The sequence below is a fragment of the Gavialis gangeticus genome, unplaced genomic scaffold (genome assembly GCF_001723915.1).
Source record: "Gavialis gangeticus isolate Ggan-Ray unplaced genomic scaffold, GavGan_comp1, whole genome shotgun sequence".
NCBI lineage: Eukaryota > Metazoa > Chordata > Crocodylia > Gavialidae > Gavialis > Gavialis gangeticus.
In genome coordinates, this window is record NW_017729022.1 from 186138102 (window position 1) to 186161706 (window position 23605).

The following is a 23605-nucleotide window of genomic DNA, read 5'->3' on the forward strand; positions in this document are numbered from 1 at the left end:
GCCTAGTTTTTTAATGAGGATGGGGTGGGAGATGGTGTCAAAGGCCTTGCTGAAGTCCAGAAAGACTATATCCACGGCAACACCTGCATCCAATGCTTTTGTGACCTGATCATAAAAGGCAGTCAGGTTGGTCTGACATGACCTGCCCCTAATGAAACCGTGCTGGTTGCCCTTGAGCATCATCCCTGAAGCCGGCCCATCGCAGATGTGCTCCTTGGTGATCTTTTCAAAGTTTCCGTAGGATTGAGGTAAGACTGACGGGCCTATAGTTGCCCAGGTCCTCCCTCCCTCCCTTTTTTAAAGATGGGGACCACGTTGGCTATCTTCCAATCATCTGGCACCTGGCCCGAGCACCACAAGCGCTTGTAAAGCCGTGCCAAGGGCCCCGCAATAACTCCTGCTAGCTCCCTCAACACCCTGGGGTGGAGAGTATCTGGACCTGCTGATTTGAACATGTCTAGCCCCTCCAGAAGCTCTCTAACCCGGTCCTCCCCAACCTGAGGTCTGGAGGCGTTCCCCTCGAGTCCATCCGCCCATGATGCCTGGCTTAACTGGAAAACAAGCATCCTTAAGGTGTATATAACTTCTTACTTATAATGTAGATTTACACTGGTAGAAGGTAGTGTCAATAGCACTAGGGTTTTTTCCTTTTTGCAAGCTTTGTATTGTTACTGCTAGTAGCATATCTGCAACTCCAGCTAGCAACTGTAGATGAGAAAACAGCATTCTAACTAAAGTTAATTTCCATATCAAGACTTATCTCTACAGTGTTGTGGTCTCAGATTATTTCATTCAAAGGTGCTGACTATGGCTTGCATTGTTGCAACTGGTCATGGTCAAAGCCTTAGTCTTTAGCATGGATAAACACAGCTATTTATTGTTAAAAATCCATTTGGACAAAATAGAACAAGAAAATGTTCTTGTATTAATGCATATTACTATCAGTACTCAGCTGTTTATGCATATTTCTATCTTGCTGCTGACCAGATGGGAAGCAAAAACTGCAGCATGTTTAAAACTGCAGTTTTTGCCTCCTGGCAATCAGGAGTGAGCAGTGAGGCTGATGGAGCCCCTCTGCCAATCAGTATGGGGGGGTGGGGCATGACGCACAGGGGGAACTCAAGGATTAAAGGAGCCACTGCACCGTGAGCTGGGCCTGCGATTTAAACCAGGCCCTATTTATAGCGCACAGAATAATCGGAGTTCTTTGTTATATGTGTAACCAAATGCTTATAAATGCAGAGGTCAGGTGGGATTGGTGATGTCAAAATTGGACATAGTATTTTTTTGATTGTTTTAAAAAAAGTCTGTTTTCAGCAGTTGTATTCACATTCAAATAACTTCTCAATTGCTTATATCTAATTTCACTTCTGAACAGCCAAATAAAAGCAATTAATATGAGATTCTCAAAGGAACGTAGGTGCCTAAACTGGGACTTTAGAATTTAGGCACCTAAGCCCAGGAGTCCTAACTTGTTCAAGCACCATACTCAAAGTGCCGTTGTATTCCTCAACTGAGTGTCTGGCTAAACCTATTTAGGATTCATAAACTAGGCTTCCTTGCATGTAATTCCTAAAGATTTTAATCTAATAAGTGTGCTCTGAGCAGCTGACACAATTGAGTTCAGCACCTTGAGCTACTTCATTAAAAAAAAAAAAAAAAGTGGCTGCTGCTGGTGCACTTTTTGCAATTTGTCTGAGAGGTTATAGTACTTGCCCAGGGGGTGTGAACTTTTAATCCATTTTATTGTTTAAATGTATCTTATTTCTTCTGTTTGGTTCTTTTTTTTTAAGTAAACTTTTTGGGACTTTGTATGTATGTCACCATCTTGGCACTGTACCTCTCTGACCTTTTCCTTTGTAATCTCTGTTCTAATGGAGAGGAGAATTGTTATGACTTCTTTATGAACAGTAGGATTGCAAATGTACCTCTTCTGTGATGATGCCAGGTGTCTCAGTAACTTCTGTGTTCTTGGGAAATGTTTCACATGCAGGTCACTTGCATCTGCAGCCACAAAGCATGGGGCAGGTTGCATCTGTGTCCTGGGTAACGTTGTAGGATCTACATTTGATTGTGAACCTCAAATGTGGCTTGGTGTTGGGCAGTTTCAGCATCCATTTGTCACAGTAATACTTCCCTTGGCTTCAGCTCTCATAGGTTTTTCAGTGGGCCATAGTTCTGAAGCCTGTTCCCAAGGGAGATCTGCAGCTCCAAGGGAATCCCCCTCTCCTTCCAATGATGTGGCCCTGTGAGGGTATTGTTCAAACTCAAAGGCTTTGAGACTTCACTTGCCAGTATGGCTACTAGTGAAGCTCATAGAGCAGTTTATTCCCATGGAGCTATAGATGCATTAAACTTGGGATGCTCTTTACAGTTGGGTAAAGATAGTGTGCATTATAAAGATGCATGTTGCACATGACTTAACATCCTAACTCATGAAGAGACAGAAATATATATTTTTTTAAAAATTCTTCATTGCAAGGAATCATCATATAATGTGCTAGAATCATAGACTCATAGAAAATTAGGGTTGGAAGGGACCTCAGGAGGTCATCTAGTTCAACCCCCTGCTCAGAGCAGGACCCCATTCCCAACTGAATCATAGCACTGTAGAATAGAAGGACCATAAGGGACCTTTAAGATCATCAAGTCCAGTCCTCTGCCATGGGCAGGAGGTAATTGGGCTGGAAAGAGCTCAACAAGGTACTTGTCCAGCCTCCTCTTGAACACCTCCAGGGATGACAACTGTATCACCTCTGCTGGGAGTGCATTCCAGATTCTAGATACCCTTACGGAAAATAAATTTTTCCTTATGTCTAGCCTAAATGTTTCCTCAACTAGCTTGTGCTCGTTGGTCCTCGTCCTCCCAAGGGGTGCCTTTCTGGAGAGTTGTTCCCTTAGATCTTGGTGTTTGCCCCTGACATACTTGTAGGCAGCTGTCAAGTCACATCTGTCTTCTCTTATTCAGACTGAACAAACTCAGTTCCCGGAGTCTCTCCTCATAGGGCCTATCCTCCAGGCCCCTAATCATATGGGTGGCCCTTCTCTGTACCCTTTTGAGCTTATCCACATTCTTCTTGAAGTGCAGTGTCCAGAACTGAACACAGTACTCCAGCTGTGGCCTAACCAATGCCACATAGAGGGGGAGGAACACCTCTCTGAATCTATTGGCAACACATCGGCTGATGCATGCCAGAGTTCTGTTTGCCCTGCTGGCAGCTTTATTGCACTGTTGGTTCATATTCATCTTCCGGTCAGTTGTCACCCCCAGGTCCCTTTCAGATGCAGTGTCTGCCAGGGGACCACCATCCATCGTAGAGTTATGGTGCAGGTTCTTCCTGCCCAGATGAAGGACCCGCCACTTGTCCCTGTTGAACCTCATCTGATTGCATTCAGCCCATATGACCAGTCTGTCAAGGTCATCCTGGATTCATAGCTTGTCCTCAGGTGTGCCTGCACTTACCCATGGCTTGGTGTCATCTGTGAACTGAATTATTGCGCTGTCCACTCCCTCATCCAAGTCACTGATAAAGATGTTAAAGAGTGCAGGCCTGAGCACTGATCCCTGGGGGACACCTCTCGAGACGGCCCTCCAGGATGAGGCCATCCCATCAAGTACAACTCTCTGGGATCAGCCTCTGAACCAGTTGCCAACCCATCTCACTGTAGACTAGTCAAGGCCAGTACTCTCCAACTTAATTGAGAAAATCTCATGGGAAACAGTATCAAAGTCCTTGCTGAAGTCTAGGTAGATGATGTTAAACTCATGTCCCACGTCCAGCCGATTAGTTACCTGCTCCATTAAAGTACACCAGGTTTGTTAGATGTGATCTCCCTTCGATAAAGCCATTCTGGTTGCTTCTTAATACCCTACAAGCCTGTGGTTGATGGCCTCCTTGACAATTTTTTCAAAGAACTTTCCCAGGACTCAAGTCAGGCTGACCCGTCTATACTTTGCAGGGTTGTCCCTCTTCCCTTTCTTAAAGATGGATACCATGTTAGCCTTTTTCCAGTCATTCGGGGCCACTTCTGAGTTATATGATTCTTCAAATGACCTCACTGGAGGCATCGCTATGAGCTCAGCCAGTTCTTTCAGGACTCTCGGATGCAGGTTAACTGGCTCAGAAGACTTGAAAACATCCAAATGTTCTACAGATGTTCCAAGAGTACCCTTACCTGTTCAGGACTGATTTCGTGTGAACTGCTGTCTTCTCTGGGCTTCTGGACAGGTGATGAGTTCCCATCTTGATTTCAAGAATACTCATGTGAAGTAAGAATCTAGGAGCTCTGCCTTTTCACGGGGATAAACTGTGGGCTGGCTAAATGGTCTTCCCAATAGAAGTCAAGGTAGGTGAAGTCACCTATGACTATCAAGTCATTAGTGCTGGCTGCCTCAGCCAGTTCCCTGGAGAATGCCCATTTCTCTCCTTTTTTTGGTAGGGAGGTTGTCACAGGATGGGGTCCCTAGGGATGGCCGGGATGTCCCTAGGGCCCTGTGACCGTGCCAGCTTCGCCCTACGGGTGCCTTCTATTCTCGCCTGTCACATCTTGATGGTTAAGATAATAGATGGTAGATAGGGAGGCTGCCCTCAAGTTGCTATGCAGTTACAGTCCTAGATTCATAGATTCTAGGGTCAGAAGGGACCTCAGTGGGCCATCTAGTCCAACCCCTTGCCCCTGGCAGGCAAGAAAAGGGTCACCAAAACTGGGACTATGTGATCCCAGCCAGATGCCTGTCCAGTCTCCTCTTGAAAACTCTCAAGGATGGGGCGAGCACCACCTCCTTTGGAAGCCCATGGAGGACCTGGTGGATCCCAGGATCCTGGTGGACCTCACTAAACTGTGTGGGTTCTTAGACCTGTTGCTGGGTCTTACGGGCTAGATGTGTGGCTCCAAAACCATCCCTTTACCACGCCTCATGCCTTGCGGGTGGTATGTAGATGTTATCTCCAGTGATGAGGCCTCAGTTTAGTTTGGCCTCTTGTTTTCACTGGACACTTAGCCTCAGTAACTGTGCCCTGCAGCGCTGGGGTCTGCTTGCCTCCCGTTGCTGCACCCCCTGGTGCTGGGGCTCTGCACTGTAGTGTGCCCCAATGAGCCCTCCTCCACCCCAATAGCCTCAGCCCGGCCCACCAGATTAAAAGCAACAACATAAATATGAGCCCCTGGGCTATAACATAACAGCAACCGTAACTCTGGAAGTCACACTCTGTCCCTTTAAGAGGGCCAGTTTCTCTCACCAATGTCTGCCTCCTAGCCCCAGATAATTGTAGGAGCTCCTAAACCTCATTAGTCTCACTAGCAGCAGCACAGGCAGTCTGGTATCTCTGTGGAGCTTTCTGCATGAACTCCATTCCCCCTGGCAGCTTCCAGGACCCTAACTGCCTTCAGTCCCAGCCCTGGGGCTAGTATGAGCCACAGGCCCTGCCTTCTGGTCAGCTGACCGGCTGCAGGTGCAGGCAAATTCCTTCATTAGCTTGCTACCACAGTGACCTGCACCTGTGCGGTTTCTGCCTGGCTCCTAGGGGCCTCTCTCTGTGCAGTTTCTGCCCTTAAATGAGTAGTTACCTTAGTGCCCTGTGACAGAGGTCTATAGTAGATTCTCACCATCAGGTTCCCTTCTCCTGAGCCCCACTGTATTTTGACCCCATGCAATCAAATGTGATCTGTAACGAGGTCACATAGAGCACCACTTTCACACAGAGCACCACTCCTCCTCCCTTCCTCCCAACCTGATCTTTCCTATAGAGCCTATAGCCCTCAATATCCACTGCCCAATCATATGTATTGTCCCACCAGGTCTCCGTCAACCCAATGAAGTCAAATTCTTTGTCTGCCAGAAGGAGTGCTAGTTTGTCCTGTTTATTGCCCATGCTTCTGGCATTCCTATAAAGACACCTGAGTTCACTCCTAGTCATCTTAGGTTTTCTGTCACTGTGCAAGTGTCTTGAGGTGTTGGTACTCATTTGGATGTCCCCTACAGGAATAGCCTCCCCTGAGTCATCTTGGCCAGAGGATTTATGCCCAGCAGTGAAATCTACCCTCGTTCCCCCAGACATACCTAATTTAAAGCCCTCCTCAGCAAGTTGGCGATTCTCACAGAGATTCTTCCCTCTGCTTGTGAGGTGGATACCATCTCTTGTATACAGAACAGTGTTGTGGAACTGTATGCCAACGTCAAGGAATCCAAAACCAAAATGGCGACATCATCATCCCAGCCAAAACTTGGTCTAGCTAGATTTTGGAAACCTCCAAGGATGGAGCTTCTACCACCTCTCTGGGTAACCTGTTCCAGTGTTTTACTACCCTCCTAGTGAGAACGTTCTTCCTAATATCTAACCTAAACCTCCCTTGCTGCAACTTGAGACTGTTGCTCCTTTGTTCTGTCATCTACCACCACTGAGAACAGTCTAGCTCCATCTTCTTTCAAACCTCCCTTCAGGTAGTTGAAGGCTGCTATTAAATCCCCCCTCAGTCTTCTCTTCTCTAGACTAAATTATTAAACTCCCCCTCAGTCCTTCCTCATAAGCCATGTGCCTCAGCCCCCTCACCATATTTGTTGCCCTCCTTCAGACTCTCTCCAATTTGTTCACATCCTTTCTGTAGGGGGGTGCCCAAAGCTGAACACAGTACTCCAGATGTGGCCTTACCAGTGCTAAGTAGAGGGGAATAATCACTTCCCTTGCCCTGCTGGCAGCAGACCTACTATGCCTGCAGCCCAGTATGCCATTAGCCTTCTTGGCAACAAGGGCATACTGTTAGCTCATATTCTGCTTATTCTCCACTGTAACCCCCAGGTCTGTTTCTGAAGAGCTGCTGCCCAGCCAGTTAGCCCCCAGCCTGTAGTGCTGCGTGGGATTGTTCTGTCCTAAGTGCAGGACTTTACACTTGTCCTTGTTGAACCTCATGAGATTCCTTTTGAACCAGTCCTCCAATTTGTCTAGGTCCCTCTGAATCCTAGCCGTGCCCTCCAACGTATCTACTGCTCCCCCCCAGCTTGGTGTCATCTGCAGACTTGCTGAGGGTGTACTGTGTGCCATCTTCCAATTTGATGAAGACGTTGAACAAAACTGATGCCGGGACTGACCCCTGGGGCTGCCAACTGGACTGGGACTGACCCACTTGATGCTGGCTGCCAACTAGACATTGAACCATTGATTAGTACTCTCTGAGCCTGATGCTTCAGCCAGTTTTCCATCCATCTTACTGTCCATTCATCCAGCCCATACTTCCTTAGCTTGTCTGTGAGAATGTTGTGAGAGACTGTATCAAAAGGCTTGCTAAAATCAAGGTGCACCACATCCACCAGTCTCCCCACATCAACCAAGCCAGTCACCTCATAAAAGGCAGTTGGGTTAGTGAGGCATGGTTTGGCCTTTGTGAATCCATGCTCATGGTTCCTAATCACCTTTTTCTCTTCCAACCGCTTAAAAATGCGTCAGTGGTTAGGGGTGGGACTTCTGGTCCTAGGATGGTGACCAGGGGGCAGGGCACCTGCCAAGGTGCGTGGCTACCCTTGCAGCCTTCGACAGCTTGCCAAAACCCGTTAAGCGGCCCTCCAGCTGAACTAATTGCCTACCCCTGTGTTAGCAAGTTGTGATACTTGAAGTGAATTACCAAGAGCTGAGTAGTGTCTAAGGGATACGTAGCTACCTAATAAAATGGCACTGCAGTAGCAGTTCAAATGTAGGCTTGATGTGTTTATATTTGCACACATCCACTTAATTCTAATATAAAAGCATACCTTCTCCTATGGAGACCTTATTAGTCATCATCAAGACTGCATTCCCTGGTGAATACTTTTTAACAGAAATGAGAGGCATGCTTTATCTCTGTTTCCGATGAGATAATGACTTCAGTCATACCTCTCTCTTGGTGGCCTGTACACATGCCATTTTACTGAACTATGTCAATAGTAAATTTGGATGACACCTTGTAGTAATGAAAAGACAGCCTTCTCATCAGAACTTGAATTGAAGAACAAATGTTTCTCCTTTCCTGTCAGTCAGCTGCTGAAGATCTAAAATAGAAAAGAGACTGGTTACATCCTAGTCCTTATATCTCGGAAGTATTTAAATACAAAGCGTTTGTATTCACAAACGCTTACACACAAACGATATGCATTACACGTTAAGTTTGTTAACTCATAGTAGATTTATTTAACATTAAATTCAGACAGTAAGAGTCTACTACATTAAAATGTGGGGTCAAATGAATATACTGTATAAATCTGGGCTCTGATTCATGCTTTATAAAGTCACTTCTGTTCTACTTTGTACTGCTAAGAGCTGCCTAATAGGATAGTAAAGTTCTGTAGTCATGTGTCCGTTGCTATTCTAAGACCTAGTAGAGTTTTTTCATATAAGCAAGGGTGAGGGAGGAGAATGTGTGAGGTAATTGGAACAGATTGTTCACACAAAAAATTATAGCTGTTGGCTGAAAATTTGAGCACTTGGATTTTTGCACACTCCTCTATAATTTGTTGTGCAGTCAGGTTTAGTTTGGCATATAGTGTGTTTCTTGTGACCTTACATGTAGGTTTTTACTCCAAGAGAGCATGCAGCCTAAGGAATGAGTTGCTTTTCTCTTGAAGTATAGTGAGTACAAGGCTCCTGAACTTCTGGGAATATTCTTCAGATAATAAGCATTGAAACAGGTGGACAATTCCTTCATCTAGAGAGAAAATTTGAGAATGTTAAGCTATTTGTGAGGAGATATGAAGTAAATGTATGGTGCTCTTTTATGTAAAGTTTAACAGTAAGCCAATGGAGGACATTTGGAAAATTTGGACATGCAGTTGATATTTCCAATTTGTCATTTTAAAAAGGAAATTACACACTTTTAACCAAGGTGTCTGTCCTTAGATCCTTAGATGCTTTTGTAAAGAAAAAAATCACTAATTCTATCTACTGCTATTGAAAAAATATGTTATTAATTTTGTGCCTAACAGTTTATAAGCAGGAACTTATTTGTTGCATGATTCTGAAGACTTCAGAATCTCATCTTCTGTTAAACTCCTGCAAGACCGTTTCAGGCTGGACATAAGGAAGAATTTTTTTACTGTCTGAGCCCCCGAGGTCTGGAACAGCCTGCCATCGGAGGTGGTTCACGCACCTACACTGAACACCTTCAAAAGTAAATTGGATGCTTATCTTTCTGGGATCCTATGACCCCAGCTGACTTCCTGCCCTTCGGACTCGACTCGATGATCTTCCGAGGTCCCTTCCAGCCCTAATGTCTATGAAATCTATGAAAAATAATTCTTAGCTCATCTAACTTAGAAATTGCAGATTGCTGCTGAGTCCAACAGTCTTGCTGCAGGTTTTAGCTTCAGCTTGCTGTATAGCATGCCAGGCCATGCAAAGAAGTACTTACCTCTAAGGCTTTTTGGAAAATCTTTGATTAGTTATTAATGTCTTTTCCAGAACACTGAGTGGTTCAGAGCCAGTGTAAAGTAACTAAGACAATCTCTTAATTATAATGGGGAGTCTAACTCAGAAAATATGGTATTGTGACTAAAATAGTATTTAATCACTGTTTTTCTTTCACAGTCACATTATTGAATAATGTCTCATCAGTTGTTTGAAAATCCCCACCATATAACTAAGCCAGCCATTTCAAATTGGCAAAAGAATATTCTCCCTCCCAGTCACACCAATTAGTACTTTATTGCACATTTGTAGTGATAAGAGTTGTCCCTTTGAGTTTGGGAAATGTACTACTTTTTCCCACAAATTGCTTGTGAAAAGTCTTTATTTGAATGGTTTTTAGTGTCCTGGTGGCTAAGGTCAATTTTAAAGTTAACTAGTGAGATGTCTTTGCTTTGTTTGACACCATTTGAAAATTGTTTCACTTTAAGGTGAAAGAAAAATTAGGAAAACTAGATAAGGGCAGAAACAGTTGTGACAGAGTCCCTTTAATTTTGATCTTAATGCTTGGAAAACTGTTTCATTATAGATACTTTTTCTTGGCATATCCTAAACTTTCCTGGCAGTGTGCTGCTTTCTGTACAGAGCTATTCTTAAAATTGATCCATCTTGGTTCTTCTTTGAACTGGGTTCCTCTAACTGTCCTACAACTGACTCAAAAGGAAAAAGTCCCTTATACATGACAAAGAGTTTGGTTATGCTTTCTCATCTGCACTAGCCCTCTGCCTCTCTACATCTTTTCTATTTTCTTCCTGAGTCTTTTTTTTTTTTTTGGCCACTGGCTACTTGCAGACTTTTGAGTGTTCTTTCTTACTTTTGAAGTCTGCAGGACTGCCTGACAGGAGTCTTATTGAACAGCTTTCATTGAAAATATAACTTCCATTTTATTTTTTCTTTAAACCAAATAGTGGTTATTTTTAACATACTCTTAATGAATATCACAGATCAGAATGAAACGACATGAGCATTGAAAATATAGCATAGTTTTCTGTCATGTGAAACTTGGCTATAGGAAAGTTCTCCTGTTAGGGTGTTGAGTATAGACAGTGATCAAGTGTCCTCAGATGTATACCCAAAGACTACCTGATATTAAAACTAAGAAATAGTGGGTTTGGATTGTTTATAGAAACCGTATGCAGTTACTTTGAAAGATATGGAAGGATTTCATACCCTTCTCCAGTAAGGATGTGCCTTTGTGACTGTCGAAACCAAGAGGCACCTGTGGACTCAATGGGACCTTTTCTTTTAAAGTGTTTTTTCAGTTGAGATTCTTGACTTCAAATTTGTTAACTTAAAAAAAAAGAGGCACACTTGATATTTGCATGTGAAGACTGTGCTGGCAACATCTGTGGGTTTGGTTTTTGTTAATTGCAGATGTGTTCATTGCTGCTATCTGAAGCAGTTTAACAAACTGCTTTTTTGTTTGTTTTAACTGGAGGCTTTAACAACTGTATGTTACATTGTTTTTAATTTTTAGATAAACTTAATGTTTTTGAATGAATTAGAAGATTGTCAGACTCCAATATTTACATCCATTTATAATCTTTGGTCTTTTAATGGTATGCTTAATATTCTTTTAAACAGGAAGTTGCTTTAAAGAACACAGAAGACCTGCATACACCACCACCTCCAGAATACTACTCTCACCTAATCAGAGATATAGAAACTTTGGGTTGGAATAAGTATGCTTTCTATTATTACTTTATAAAGATTATCTTTAGAATCTCAGAGCTTCTTTTGGGTAAAATACTGAATTCAAAATATCTAAAATGTATTGGTTCAGTGAATATAGTCTTTACAAATGAAAAAACTGTCCTACATTTAAAAAAAAATCCATTGCCTTTGCTTTTCTATTACTACTGTATGAACAAAAAGGTCTTTCCATATGAAATTGAACTAAGGCATGTAGTGCTACATATTACCTCAAAGAAATCAATTTTTATTTTTTAAACCGTTGTGTTAAATACTAAATGTGTTAAATACAATTTTTACTTTTTCCCTTCTTTCTTTCTCTTGGTTGTATATCTTTTGACTTTGACAGTCAAACAGTGAAAGATAATAGTGATATCTTTTCAGCTGACTTACAAATAGGAAGTAAATCTGTGGTTGCATCAGAAAAAATAGTTAATTTTCAAGGGCTTAGATCATGCACCCAGTTCTTTTAACAAATGAACAAACAAAATGTCATTTATGTAAACTGAGGGGACAGTCCAGCTGTTCCTGTGCAAGGCAGCATTATGGCACTGCAAACTAGGGAGAAAGGGAGGAGCGTGGATATGAGGAGCCTACTCTGGGACTACAAATTCTTTGGGCCTATTCTAGCTCTTTCTCAGCTCCATGCATGGCATGCTGATTTTTTTTTCACTGTTACAATGGGGATGGCTAGCCAGGAATAGAGAACTCACATAGAAGGAAGTCAGTAATCATGGGGCCTGTTATGACAAGGAACAGCAATTGCATTTCAGTGTTCTGGGAATAAAGATGGTCATGTTGCATCTGACAGGGTAGTACTGAGCCTGTCTCCAAGGGGTGCATCTGGTTCTTCTAATTCTGTGGTTCAGAAGGAGTTCAAAAGTGGGGACTTTTTTTGAGACTCGTGCAGCATACATGCCTGCACACAGTTTTCAACATCCTTGGTACCCTCATTGCAATGGCAATACTGTATTCCCTCAAGGGTTTGGATCAGGATTTATGCAGGATTTTGTGGACAATAACTTTCTAAAGAGACAGCACTCAGTCTTAAAACTTCTCATGAGAGAAACTTATTCTTAGACGCTTTCATTTTTTTTAAGAGGAGAGAAATAAAAACAGTGTTTTGAGCAGGTTAAATTAAGCTGTGTCTACATGGTAATCTTATTGTTCACAGCAGTAGCATCCTCTGGCAGACAGCACTTCTCTAAGCAACTTGTCTCCTAAACTGCAAGCAGTGCAGATGGCAATGTAATTTCAGAGGGGCTTGTGCTAGTATAAAACTAAACAAACAAAAATATCTATAAAGTGGAAAAACTGGAGTTTTTCCTTACTTCTTTTATGAAGAACTAAGTCACGTAATTCATCATTGAGATGGATTCAGAATTTTATATGAAGACCTACATTCATCTAAGGCTAAAATTATGTCATCACATGAAGCAGATCATCTGATCCCCTTTACTTAGAGAAATACATGCCCCTTATTTTGCAACATCAAGGGCAGAACCAGGGGTGATGTGATCTCTGCAGGTGGTTTTGGGTGAGCATGGAAAGCACGACTCTTTGCTCAGCTTGACCCATCCCCTGTGATCACGGGGGATTGCTCTGGCTGAGCCAGAAAAGCAGGGCTTTCCTGCTTATGGAAGGGCACCTTAAGATTCCCTAGGGTGCCTCTCTGTAAATGGGGCAATTGGACAGGTGCTATGGGGGGCTTGAGCGGCCCTCCAGCCCCTAGAACACTTGCCCAAGGTTGCTGGAAAGTGTGAGTGGATCAGGCCTCCTGTTCTATTGCTACGGAGCTAATAGAAGTCCACTGCAGTAAAATGGCAGAGTCCATTACTCTGGTCCTTTTGTTGTGTCACTGATTTTCCTTTGTGGCACATCAAAGGGTAATGATGATGTCTGTTTGCTCACAATTTGTGCATAAATGAGATGACATCTGTTTCCACCCTAAAGACCACAAAGGTCTTACCTGGTCATAGTAGTTGATAGAATATGGTTAATGCCAAATTCTTGCCCTAAAAATACTAACTCTGGTCTTTTATTTTAGAGATCTGTGATCAGGCAAGAGGCCATTCTAATCATGCACACAAACCAAATGCAAAATCTACATTAAATCAACCTTTAAACAGTGTTTACGAGCAGCTTTTTTCAGCACTGTTGCTTTGTTTGCCTCTGCTTTACTGGAAATTCAACATATTCAAAGACTTGTCCCAGGGCATATGCCTAACACCTTTCCAAATGTGTCTTTTTATAAGATGTGGCAAGAGCATAGAGACGAAGAAGTTGTCCCATCACTGACATTTTAGACGGGGAAATAAGTCTTTTTCCCCCTGCCATTGAGAGAATCTTCAAACTTCCTGGCCTCAGCTTAGTTTCCCTTTGTTGGTTCTCTAGGTGCCTGCAAAAAGATTACATATTAGAAGGAAGCCACTGCTGCCTTTCCTGATATTTGAAAGACCAAGACTTGAATTCTCTGGAAAACAATCCAACCCGAGACCTTATTTATTTATTTGGGGGGGTGGTGTTAAGTCTGGGCAAATGTTCTTTTTCTCTTCAGAAGAGCAGTGCTTTGGGGTGGGCCAAATCTGGGACCGAAATACCTCACAAAGTAAGTACTTGAGATAATCAGGGAAAGATGGATGATGAAACTTGCATGCTGTCTTAGAGGCAAGTTTAACCCAAAACGTAACTAAAAATCAACTAGCATTAAAACCAAACAGCACTAGCTGTAAACAAAGTCCTTCGTAGTATTAGGTAAAAGATGCAATAGTCTGTCTCGTGCACACAAGAATGATAAGAGTTGGTCCTGTGGAGGGGTTTTAGAAAAGGCACAAACTTTCTTTTTGTGGTGCAAAAAAACCTATGGCATGTAGATTAATTTTTTTTCTTGAACTTTAAAAAAGTTCATAAAGGGATCAATATTTCAGGTGGAAATACTAAAATTCAGCATTATATCTTTTTCTTCCCCAAATATCAGTGTGTGAAAATGAGCGTCTTAGATGTTTGTTGGAATTTTGTAAATAAGAGACTGAAATAGTCTATGTTTTTTTTCCTTCTTGGCCACTGATGGTCAAGAGTGTTGGCTGACAGTAAAGAATCCTGCAAGGGAGTAAGCCACAATGATTATAGTACTTTCTTTTTGATGCTTGAGTCTTGATTTGCTATCCCAGTTTAGATATAAGATAATCTTTCCATCAAATTTCCAGCACATACAGAAGAGGTTTTTATAGCCTGTCCTGTCCTGCAATCGTATATCTGTAGTGCTGTCTAACCTATCTGCTAGGAACAAAAAGCAAGAAACTTCAGTCATTGATTCAAAGAATGTAATAAAAACCATTCATTCGCTCTCCCTTTCATGCTATGGGATGTCAGTGAATTACTAATGTAAAGATATTGGTATTACAAAGGGGACACAAGCAAAAAAGTCAGCTGAAGCAAAGGACATTCTAGTGTTTTGACAGGCTGATCTGACCATTGGGCTTGACTGTTACTTCTAGGAAAGGCAAGTCATGGTTTGGCTTCATGTACAAGCAAGCTACTACGAAGTAAGGTAGGGGGTGAGCTTATAAAGTGTTAGCTACTGAGAATAGCTGCTTTTGTGCAGAATGATTAACCAGATAAGTACAAAGTAGCTTATCCCACTAAATGCAGTGTAAGAGCATGCACACAAGTAGTTACTGTGGAATGTCTATCCTTACCTGACTTAGCAGTAAATTATTCATGTAGCCATATCTTTGGTGGGTTTAGACCCAATGAGGAGTTTCTTGAGAACTACTGCTAACTGCTCTGCCATAGTCTAGGTTCCTATATTCATTTATTGGATTTCTTTTGGCAGTGGTTCCCAACCTTTTTTTTCCTGTGCCCTGCTGCAGGGCGTGGAGTGCGACAGTGGAGCAGGGGACCTCTTGGCATACAGCGCAGCTCGTCTTTTCTGTGCAGTGCTGCTGGCATTGCCCCTGCAACCCTCATTTGGCTTGCGATCCGCGGTTGGGAACCACCGTCTTATGGGAAAATCAGTTTTCCTTCTGATAACCTTGGGCCTGTTGGCTGCCTATACAGATGCTCAGGAGTGAAGGGGCTGTTTTAATTAGAGCGGTTCCCTGATAACTGCTCTAATTAAAATGCCTCCTCCTCATATCTGTTAAACCCCACATATTTAAAAATGGCTGTGGGATGCTTTAGCTAAACCTCATTCAGTAAGGTTTAGCTAAAGTGCCCCCACAGCCATTTTAAAATGCACAGAGGCTTAACAGACATGACAATGAGGCGACACTAGAGCATTCTAATTAGAAAATGGAGCAGACTTGATTAATCTCGAGTTCTAATTAAAATTCAAACAGCATGTGTATAAGCAGTTGTTGACTGCTAATCTGTAGCTATTCTATTTTACAGTCTGGATTATGGGCCATTGACCTGGAGTGTACTGAATTGCAGAAGATGTTTTTCTAAAGTCCAGAAAACCATTTATGGTAAAATAGAAACTCTGGAATACAAAAGTTTTTCACTATGTAACAGTGGTTCTCAATCCTGTTAGACTTGAAGGCACCCCTTGGAAAATGCCTGCTCATGCTTTCATTCATTTTTTGATCATGGAAAAATAATAGATCAATTCTTTTGTTGCAAAGAACTCAGAAAGCTTAAATAATGAATGTTGATTGATGATTATTTTTAATTGAATTATGCCATGTTACTTAAATGGTTGAATTTAGCACTCATTTTTTTAGGGGAAAAATTTCACATCAAATTACCCCAAAGAGTTCAGAGGAACACTTAATATCTTTGTACTAGAATTTTCTAATGTTAATTCCTATAGAAATATACTATTGTATTTTTTTTATATTCCCACAAATGCTACCATTTCTAGGTTTTTTTGGAAGTGGGGGTGGGAGGCGTGTTTTGCTCACTTTTTCAATGCCGGCCTATTGAGGCTTTGTGCTATGGAGCAGAGATCATTTTCTTCTTTTCACTGTCTTCTGTTACTTGTCCAAGAACATGCAAACCTTTTAGTTCAGACCTATTTTTTTAGCTTAGAAAAGGCCTCTACGTTTCCATTGCCCCACTTCCCTTGAGAAAGAGCCAGCATGCTGGGAAAATGGCTCAAGTGAGTGGACTAGAATGTACTTTTAGGGGAGGGAGTGGTGTGTTTGTTTTGTTTTGTTTTTTTAAATGGTTATGCAGGTCAAGAGGCAGATGCTAGTTGTGAACCCTAATGGACCTTGCTGTCAGTGTGGGTGATGAGCCCTGCAGTATTCTTGTACTATCTTTACAGGAAAATTGTATTGTCAAAATTTCGAAATATCTGCATGTCCAGTTCACTAGTAAATATACAGCTAAGTTTGAATGTTTTTGGCAGTAGTTTAAACTACTCAAGGGACCATATTGCCAAAGAATGATGCATTTGAAAGTGTATTCATCTCCATTGTTATAGAAAACTCTAATCAGTGACCTCTTAAACAAAACCTTTGTCTTTGTGTCATATGTGTAAAATCTTAGTGACCTTTAATATGTACTTGTTTTGGTACATGTATACAGCATAAAACTGTCATAACATGAGAGCAAATTATTGTAAATAACTCACTTTATACTTGTTCAGTACTGTGTTTCTTTAGAAAATCAATTTGAGTATATGAACCAATATCAACTGAATTTTCTACAATAACAGTATTGATAATAAAGGAGAACTTCATTGAGGAGAGAAGCAAATTGAGAACATAAAAGTCTCATACTGTAAGAAACTGTAGAAATGGATCAAAGAATTTGACAGGAAGTTTAATGTGTACATAAGTAGAGGCTGACAGGAACATGCTGTGTGTGTCAAAGGTTCCAGTGATGGAAAACTGAAACATAGTGCTCACTGACCACAGCATGAGCCTTGACACACATTGTAAATAACCCAAAGATATATGACTGCATTAAGCAGTAGACCGGTGTATTAACAGCAGTAAATCTACAACAGTAGAAATGGCTGGCATACAGGACTTCCTCTGATTAATATTTGTAACAGACTAATACGAGTCTAGCAAACATTTCAACGTGTGAGTCTCGCTAATACAGCTTGAGTTTTCTTCCCCTTCAGAATCGTGTATGTGGATACTGGCCTTAGTTCTGTGAAGCTAAAAGCAGAAGACTCTCGTGGTCGACAGCATCTAATCACTCTGAAGTTAAATGCAAAGGTACATTTGGGGAAAATACTTCTAAGCAAATCTAACCAAACAGTATGGGTTGTGTTTTTAGAATTTGTACTCGTTAATGAACTATTTTACTTCTAAAAGTTCTTGCATTCTATCAGGTGGCCTGACAAGTGATTTTATATGAAACTGATATGTTTGTAGTTTTTGGTTAACTCTAGTTAAAAATCACACTGTACAGTAGTCATCTGTATGGATAGCTGCCACATGACAGACAGCCCTCTCAGCCCATCAGAGACAAGGGGCAGAGGTGGCAGTCATCCTGCCTGCTCCCCTTCATGGTGGCCCCCTTCTCCCCACTCCCCCCAGTGACCGGGCTGCAGCAAGCCGTAAGGACTCCTGGCTCCTACTGCGGAGCCAGTATTTTCGTTCGGTATTTTTTTTTCCTTTGTGGATTTTCAGACATCGCTCTATTTTGTGATTTCTGTGATTTGAGTAGGTCCCTAGCTATAAAGGAGGCAAAATGTACTGAGGATCTCACAGGATGATCAGAACAGGGAAGAATGGGAATTGAATCCTCCATGTGCATCTTGCAGCTACTTATTTGCTCCTGTGTAGTAGCTGAATAAATGTTTAAGGGAACATGTATACCTGAGCTCTTCATTTGGCTGTCATGCTTTAGTCGTCACTCTTTGGAGTAACTCTTATCTCTGCACTCTATGGTGACTGGTAGGTCATCCTGTTTACTGAACTGGTGAAAATCTCTCAGCTTTTATGTAATTTGTTGTAGTCTTAAAATGTCTAAAATTGAGACTTCTGGTAGGAAAAGGAGCTTTCAGTATCTTAGTAGTTTATGTGTAAACACCTGATGATAGTGCAATAAAAAGATCAGATTATGCAACTTGTCTATTGTAACTAGTAGTCATCAATCAACTCTGTTTCAGAAGAGCGTAGTGATGAAAGGATCAATCGTGTTTGTCCTTTTTAAAAATGTGTCTGGCATTTAAACTTGCCACAAGAGAAAATTAATATATTAAATGTGTGCTTGGTGACACAGGAGTTTGATTTCCAATGGTATACATATTAAACACATTGAAAAGGAATGCTCATCCAGGTATTTTATGTAAGAAAGATAGTGTGATATAGCTATTTATGTAATTTTTTTGTGAAAGGTTTTAAAAAACATCATCTTATTTTTTGTTGTGCTGTCCTAGATTCCAGTAGTAGCTCATTAACTCATTAATGCCATCTTTATTCCCTGAAAACAGCAGCAATTTTCTTCTGTCATCTGGCAAAGGCTTTAGTTGTCCGTCCTTCAGAAATCGTGTAGACAAATTGGTCTGAGTGCACTTTGAGTGCAGAATGTACACCAAATCTCAGAAATGCAAATAAATTATCCACATAATCCTGCAGAAGGTGATATTGGAAGATTTGATCCACTTGTTTCATTCTCCACCCTCTTACCCCCTCTTAAATTCCTTACTGTTTGCTCTGTACAAGATGTTTGGCCTGTTTTACAAACTTTAATTATTATGATGATCCTTTTTTATGAGCCCTTTACTTGTTCCAAATTATGAACTGCTTTGTCATTTAGTTTGATATGGATTATTGGTGAAGTCCATGGACTTCACCACATTGTCAACTTCCTTACAGTTTCTAGGTTCAGGTACTGCTGCTGTTACCCAAAGAAAGCAGTTTCTTGGATGGGGAGAGAGTTCTGCTGCAGGTGGTTAAAGAACTGTGCTGTGTTTAAACACTCTTTCGTGAGATTATCATATGTCAGAATAAATCCCCAAATATTCCTTTTCTGTTTTACAGGTGGATGCACTTTAAACACTTAATGTCATATCTAGATAAGTTGATATTTTCTCAAATATAGTGCCCTGTTTTACAAACTCATTCTCCAGTTAACTTCTGCTGTAAATTAATTAATTGGGTTATCTATTGTTTTTTTCCCAATTACTTAGCCAATGAATTATGTTGTAGAAAGAGGCCAAGTACTGGAGTAAACAGTGAAAGGACAGTACATTTGAAGTGTATGTTTTTCTTGTATATGAAGCTAGGAAATGGATTAAATTTCTCTCAGATTTAATTTCGTATTCTGTGATAAACTGATGTGAGGATTTCAGGAATACAACATGTACTTTGGGTTTCAAATCCTGTGAAATTCTAGCCAGACACAGCAAGAATTCTATCCTGGCAGCAGATTTGTCATATAATATATGGATATAGATCCCGCTGTATAATCTATTTATAAACGTGTTGCTCACCTACAATAGGACTGAATATTGTATTTTTCTCTATAATATTTTAAAATTCTGTAGCCCCCCATTTCTCGTATTTTGTTCTACATAAGGTCTCATTCTGAATGATCCCAAATACTCTATTAACTGATATATAACTGACTCTTCTAACAGAATTCCTGTTGTATACATACAGAATATGGGACAACATATTAGCCATTGTACAAATTACAGCATGGTATTGTGAGGTAAAAAAGTTTTGCTAAACTTGTCAAGATGGTGCCTTGGGGTTTTTTTATAGTTTGTACAAGGCAGCTAGGAATTGTTTTCAATATCTCATTCAAAAGCCCCCCCACACCCCCATGAAATAAAATGCATCAAATTCATGCTACTTATCTACAATGTATAAAGGCATAATTAACTAATGCTACTAGCATTTTAAATAATAGTTTCATGATTGTGCTAGGGAAAACTGCTGACTTGGTTTATCCATAATTTTAGGTATGTTCTTTCACCTGTAGGATAGCAAATATATTTTTATGCCAGCAAGTATTTAATAAATAATAATAAAAATTGGAAAAATAAAGGGAAAAATAAAAATAGTCTCCTTGCATGCAGAAATTTTGTACATGATTTCTGTCCATGCCAGTTCTCTACACTTCAACTTGTCTGCAAGTAATGACTGAAATGAATGTGATAAAACAGCAAAATGCAAGACTTTATTCAAACCATAATAGTTGTCTCTTAATGGAGAGCCAGCAACTTAAACTAAGGCAGATAAATTAACATAGTGCAAGTTAGAACAGCAAATAGTTGAGAAGAAAAAAGTACATAAAATGTAAAAACTGTGTGTGAAACTAATCCATCCCTCTAGCTTGTCCAAGACTAAGGAGAGCAATTCAAATATGTGGATACTGCAGAGAAAGTAATTTTTTTAAGCTGTTTTATGTCATCAAGGATAATGAGAAGGCAAAGTTCATCACATCTGAAATCTGCAGCTCAAAAAGAGATAACAGAACTTGATTATCAGAATTTCAGGAAACAAAAGAGGAATACTGTGCCTGTACTTGTGTGGGATGGTAGGCGAAGGCATAGCAGATATACAGATCTGGATATTTTATATCTATCGATTGATCGATATATCGATATTTATATATCTATGTATATCTATATAGAATAAAAAGGTATTGTAAAACATTTTGTTAGGAACAACAATTGCATGACTTAGAAATGTTTGTCTTAAGAAAAAAACTTATATATTTGCTTGTACTGGACAGACTTTTTTTAGTTTGTGCAGTACTTGTGTAATCACTAAAGAATTAGTAAGGTCAGTTAGTCAAACTGAAAAAATAACACTGTATTAGATTAAGCTGTGTAAAATGTCAACACATTTCATAGCTGTCTGTGCAGTGGGCATGTTTTCTATGCAATTGCCTCTCTTGTATTTGTATAGAAAATTGAGAACTCTAGTTTGTTCCACAGACTCGATGATTTAATGATCAAAGATAATTGAACAAAATTAAGTAAGGGATTTTATTTTGGAATTGAATCAAATTTAATAGTTGTGTAGCTTCTGCAGTTTTCATCTGGCTATTTTGGTATCTAGGGTTTCTTTTAGGGTTTGCAAACTGGTCAATTGACCAGTCAAATATTGTCAGTTGACTGATCAGTAGCCTGCTTATTTTTTTGACCAATCAAAGATTATAATAATTTAACAAAAAAAAAACCCAGCATTTTTCTTCAGTTTTCTTGACAAAAGTATTTTTTTTATTGTTTTATGGCACATTGCTGAATGGAAATTTTGTGGTTTTTTGTGTATTAGTTGAACCTATTGGCAATTTTTTACAATTTTTGATCAATGTTTGACCAGTCAATTGACCAAACTTTATTTGGCTGATCAAATGCCCAACCCTAGTTTCTTTAGCCTTTGCTTCATTTGAATTATTTTCCTTTCATGTCTGATTGTATAAAATAAAACTTCGGGTGCTTTTTCAACATTTTCTTTGATCTGTTTTTTAAAGAAATTGAATACACATACAGTTCAGTTTCATCTTTTTAAAGTCTGAAACATTAAAATACTGCCTTTCATATGTTGTATGTTGAGGTTGGAAGTTTAATCGTAGAGTTGGAAAGAGGTGTTTAATTTTTCTTAACCAGGAAAGTTAATTTAAGAATGAGACTGTAGCTTCTGTTAAGTGTTCCTTCTTAACAGGAATAATTACATTCATTTAAACAGAAAGCAGAAGAGGTACCAGGAAATCTTTCTTTCATTTTGACCTCTCTCTGTGTGCTTTTTGTAAAAATATATTTTTGAAAATAAAGTATACTTTTCAAACTAATAGTTTTTAGGCCTCAGTAAAATCTGCTATATTAATATTGTGAAGCTTTTTGTTTACATGATGATTATTTATTACTATCTGAAAATAGCTTACATATTTTCATTAAGCCAAGTTCTTGAGCTATCTGAGGCTGTCAGAAATCATTATCAAATTCTCTCCAATGTGAACATGATTTGATAAAAAGCTTTCTTCAACAGTGCATCAGCTTGACTAGTTAAATCACATAAAGAAGCAAAAACTGATTAAAGTGGGTTTTTTCCCCCCTCTCAGTATCCTGCAGAACCACCAGATTGCTTTGTGGACTTCCCTGTTCAATTTGCTGTTTCTTGGATTCCACAGGTAAAAAAATCTCTACTACGTACCCTTTTCTGGTAACTAAGATTTTATTTACTTACCAGTTCAGAGATGTATTTGGACTGTGTATCTGATGTATGACAGGTGTTTGGTAATGATGTGTAATAAAGTGTCTGACTATGTAGTACTTTCTTTTCATTTGTTTCCTGTACACATGTTTAGGAAATGTATATATTTAGAGCATTACATTTTAATTTTATAATATTTACAATATCAAATTAATCTGTTGCCTTCAACATTTTAAATCTGTTCCCAAACTTGTAGATGTACTTTCTACAGTACTAAGTACCCATCCACCTCTAATACATTGTGTACTGCTAAGACTCCAAATTCTTGTGAGCAGTACTGGGAAAATAAGGGATGGGATTAATAATTACTGATACCATGGTAAAAACTGTTGTCTAAAATTTGACAAATATTTTTGTAAAGTCAAATAGGCAAAAATAGTTGTCCTGTTTGATCTATATAGCCTAATTGTATGACTCATAATTACAAAATCATACATGTAACATATCATTCTGATTCAGTAGTTTTAACTGATATGTTCTGTTTAAGAACTAAAAGCCTTTTCTTTTCTGAGGAAGGCATGATGTTTCTCATACATTATTTCTTGTATTGTTCTCCATTTAATAAAAGTACTTGTGCTTATATTTAAAATAGATTTAAAACATGTCAACTTAGAAGCAAATTAATTTGAACCAACTGTAGAAAATATTTGAGGTTTAGATTATTTAATTCTGGAAAATTTAGTTTAATTTTTTTAAACAATTTAAATAGTGTAGAAAAATCTTAGCCTGTCAGATTATCAGGCTTTCCAACTACATATGCATGTACAACATTGTTTTTACAGGGGGAGGGATAAAGGTTGTAACAATACAAGGTTGGGATAATTGCATCCTCTCTGTTTGACAAAGCTGTGAGTTTTGTATATCACCCCAAGTCACTGACATATTCCTGATGTGGAGCTTAGTGAAGGAACCCTGCAGGAGTGAGTAAGAACATCCATGGAAAAATAATATATTTTCACTTTTCACACCTTCAGAGCTTTGGTTGATTGCATAATTGTTTTGGATGAACTCAAATGCATTTTTATCCTGAAGAAAATCCAAACTTTATGTATAAATTTATATTTTATATATATTGGTATTATGTAGCTTCTGTTTTGTATTATATTTTATATTATAATTTTAACTTTTTATAATATTTATTTACTTGATTTATAGCTTCCCCTCAAAAAAGAAAGGTGGCTTAAGACAGATATTTTCATCAAGACTATTAGTTTGTTGTTGTTTACCTTTAAAAACTTTCAGCTGGCTTAATTTTTAATAAAAATGCTTTAAAACAAATTTAGGCATCACCCTTACTACCAAATTACAATCAATAGTCAGTACTTATATATAAGTTGCAAGCACATGAAAATC

General features: G+C 39.6%; 1 protein-coding gene across 3 annotated transcripts in view; it reads left to right on the forward strand.

Annotated features, from left to right (window-relative positions):
* The window catches only part of FANCL (Fanconi anemia complementation group L), a 73927-nt gene that overhangs the window by 15076 nt on the left and 35246 nt on the right, over positions 1 to 23605 (forward strand). For 2 of the 3 annotated variants that reach the window (XM_019516651.1, XM_019516655.1), the window contains exons 5-7: positions 11013 to 11110; positions 17197 to 17293; positions 22101 to 22169. In XM_019516651.1, coding sequence (XP_019372196.1) covers positions 11013 to 11110; positions 17197 to 17293; positions 22101 to 22169 — 264 coding nt within the window. The remainder of the gene's footprint in view (positions 1 to 11012; positions 11111 to 17196; positions 17294 to 22100; positions 22170 to 23605) is intronic. The other variant, XM_019516652.1, reaches the window with a different exon arrangement.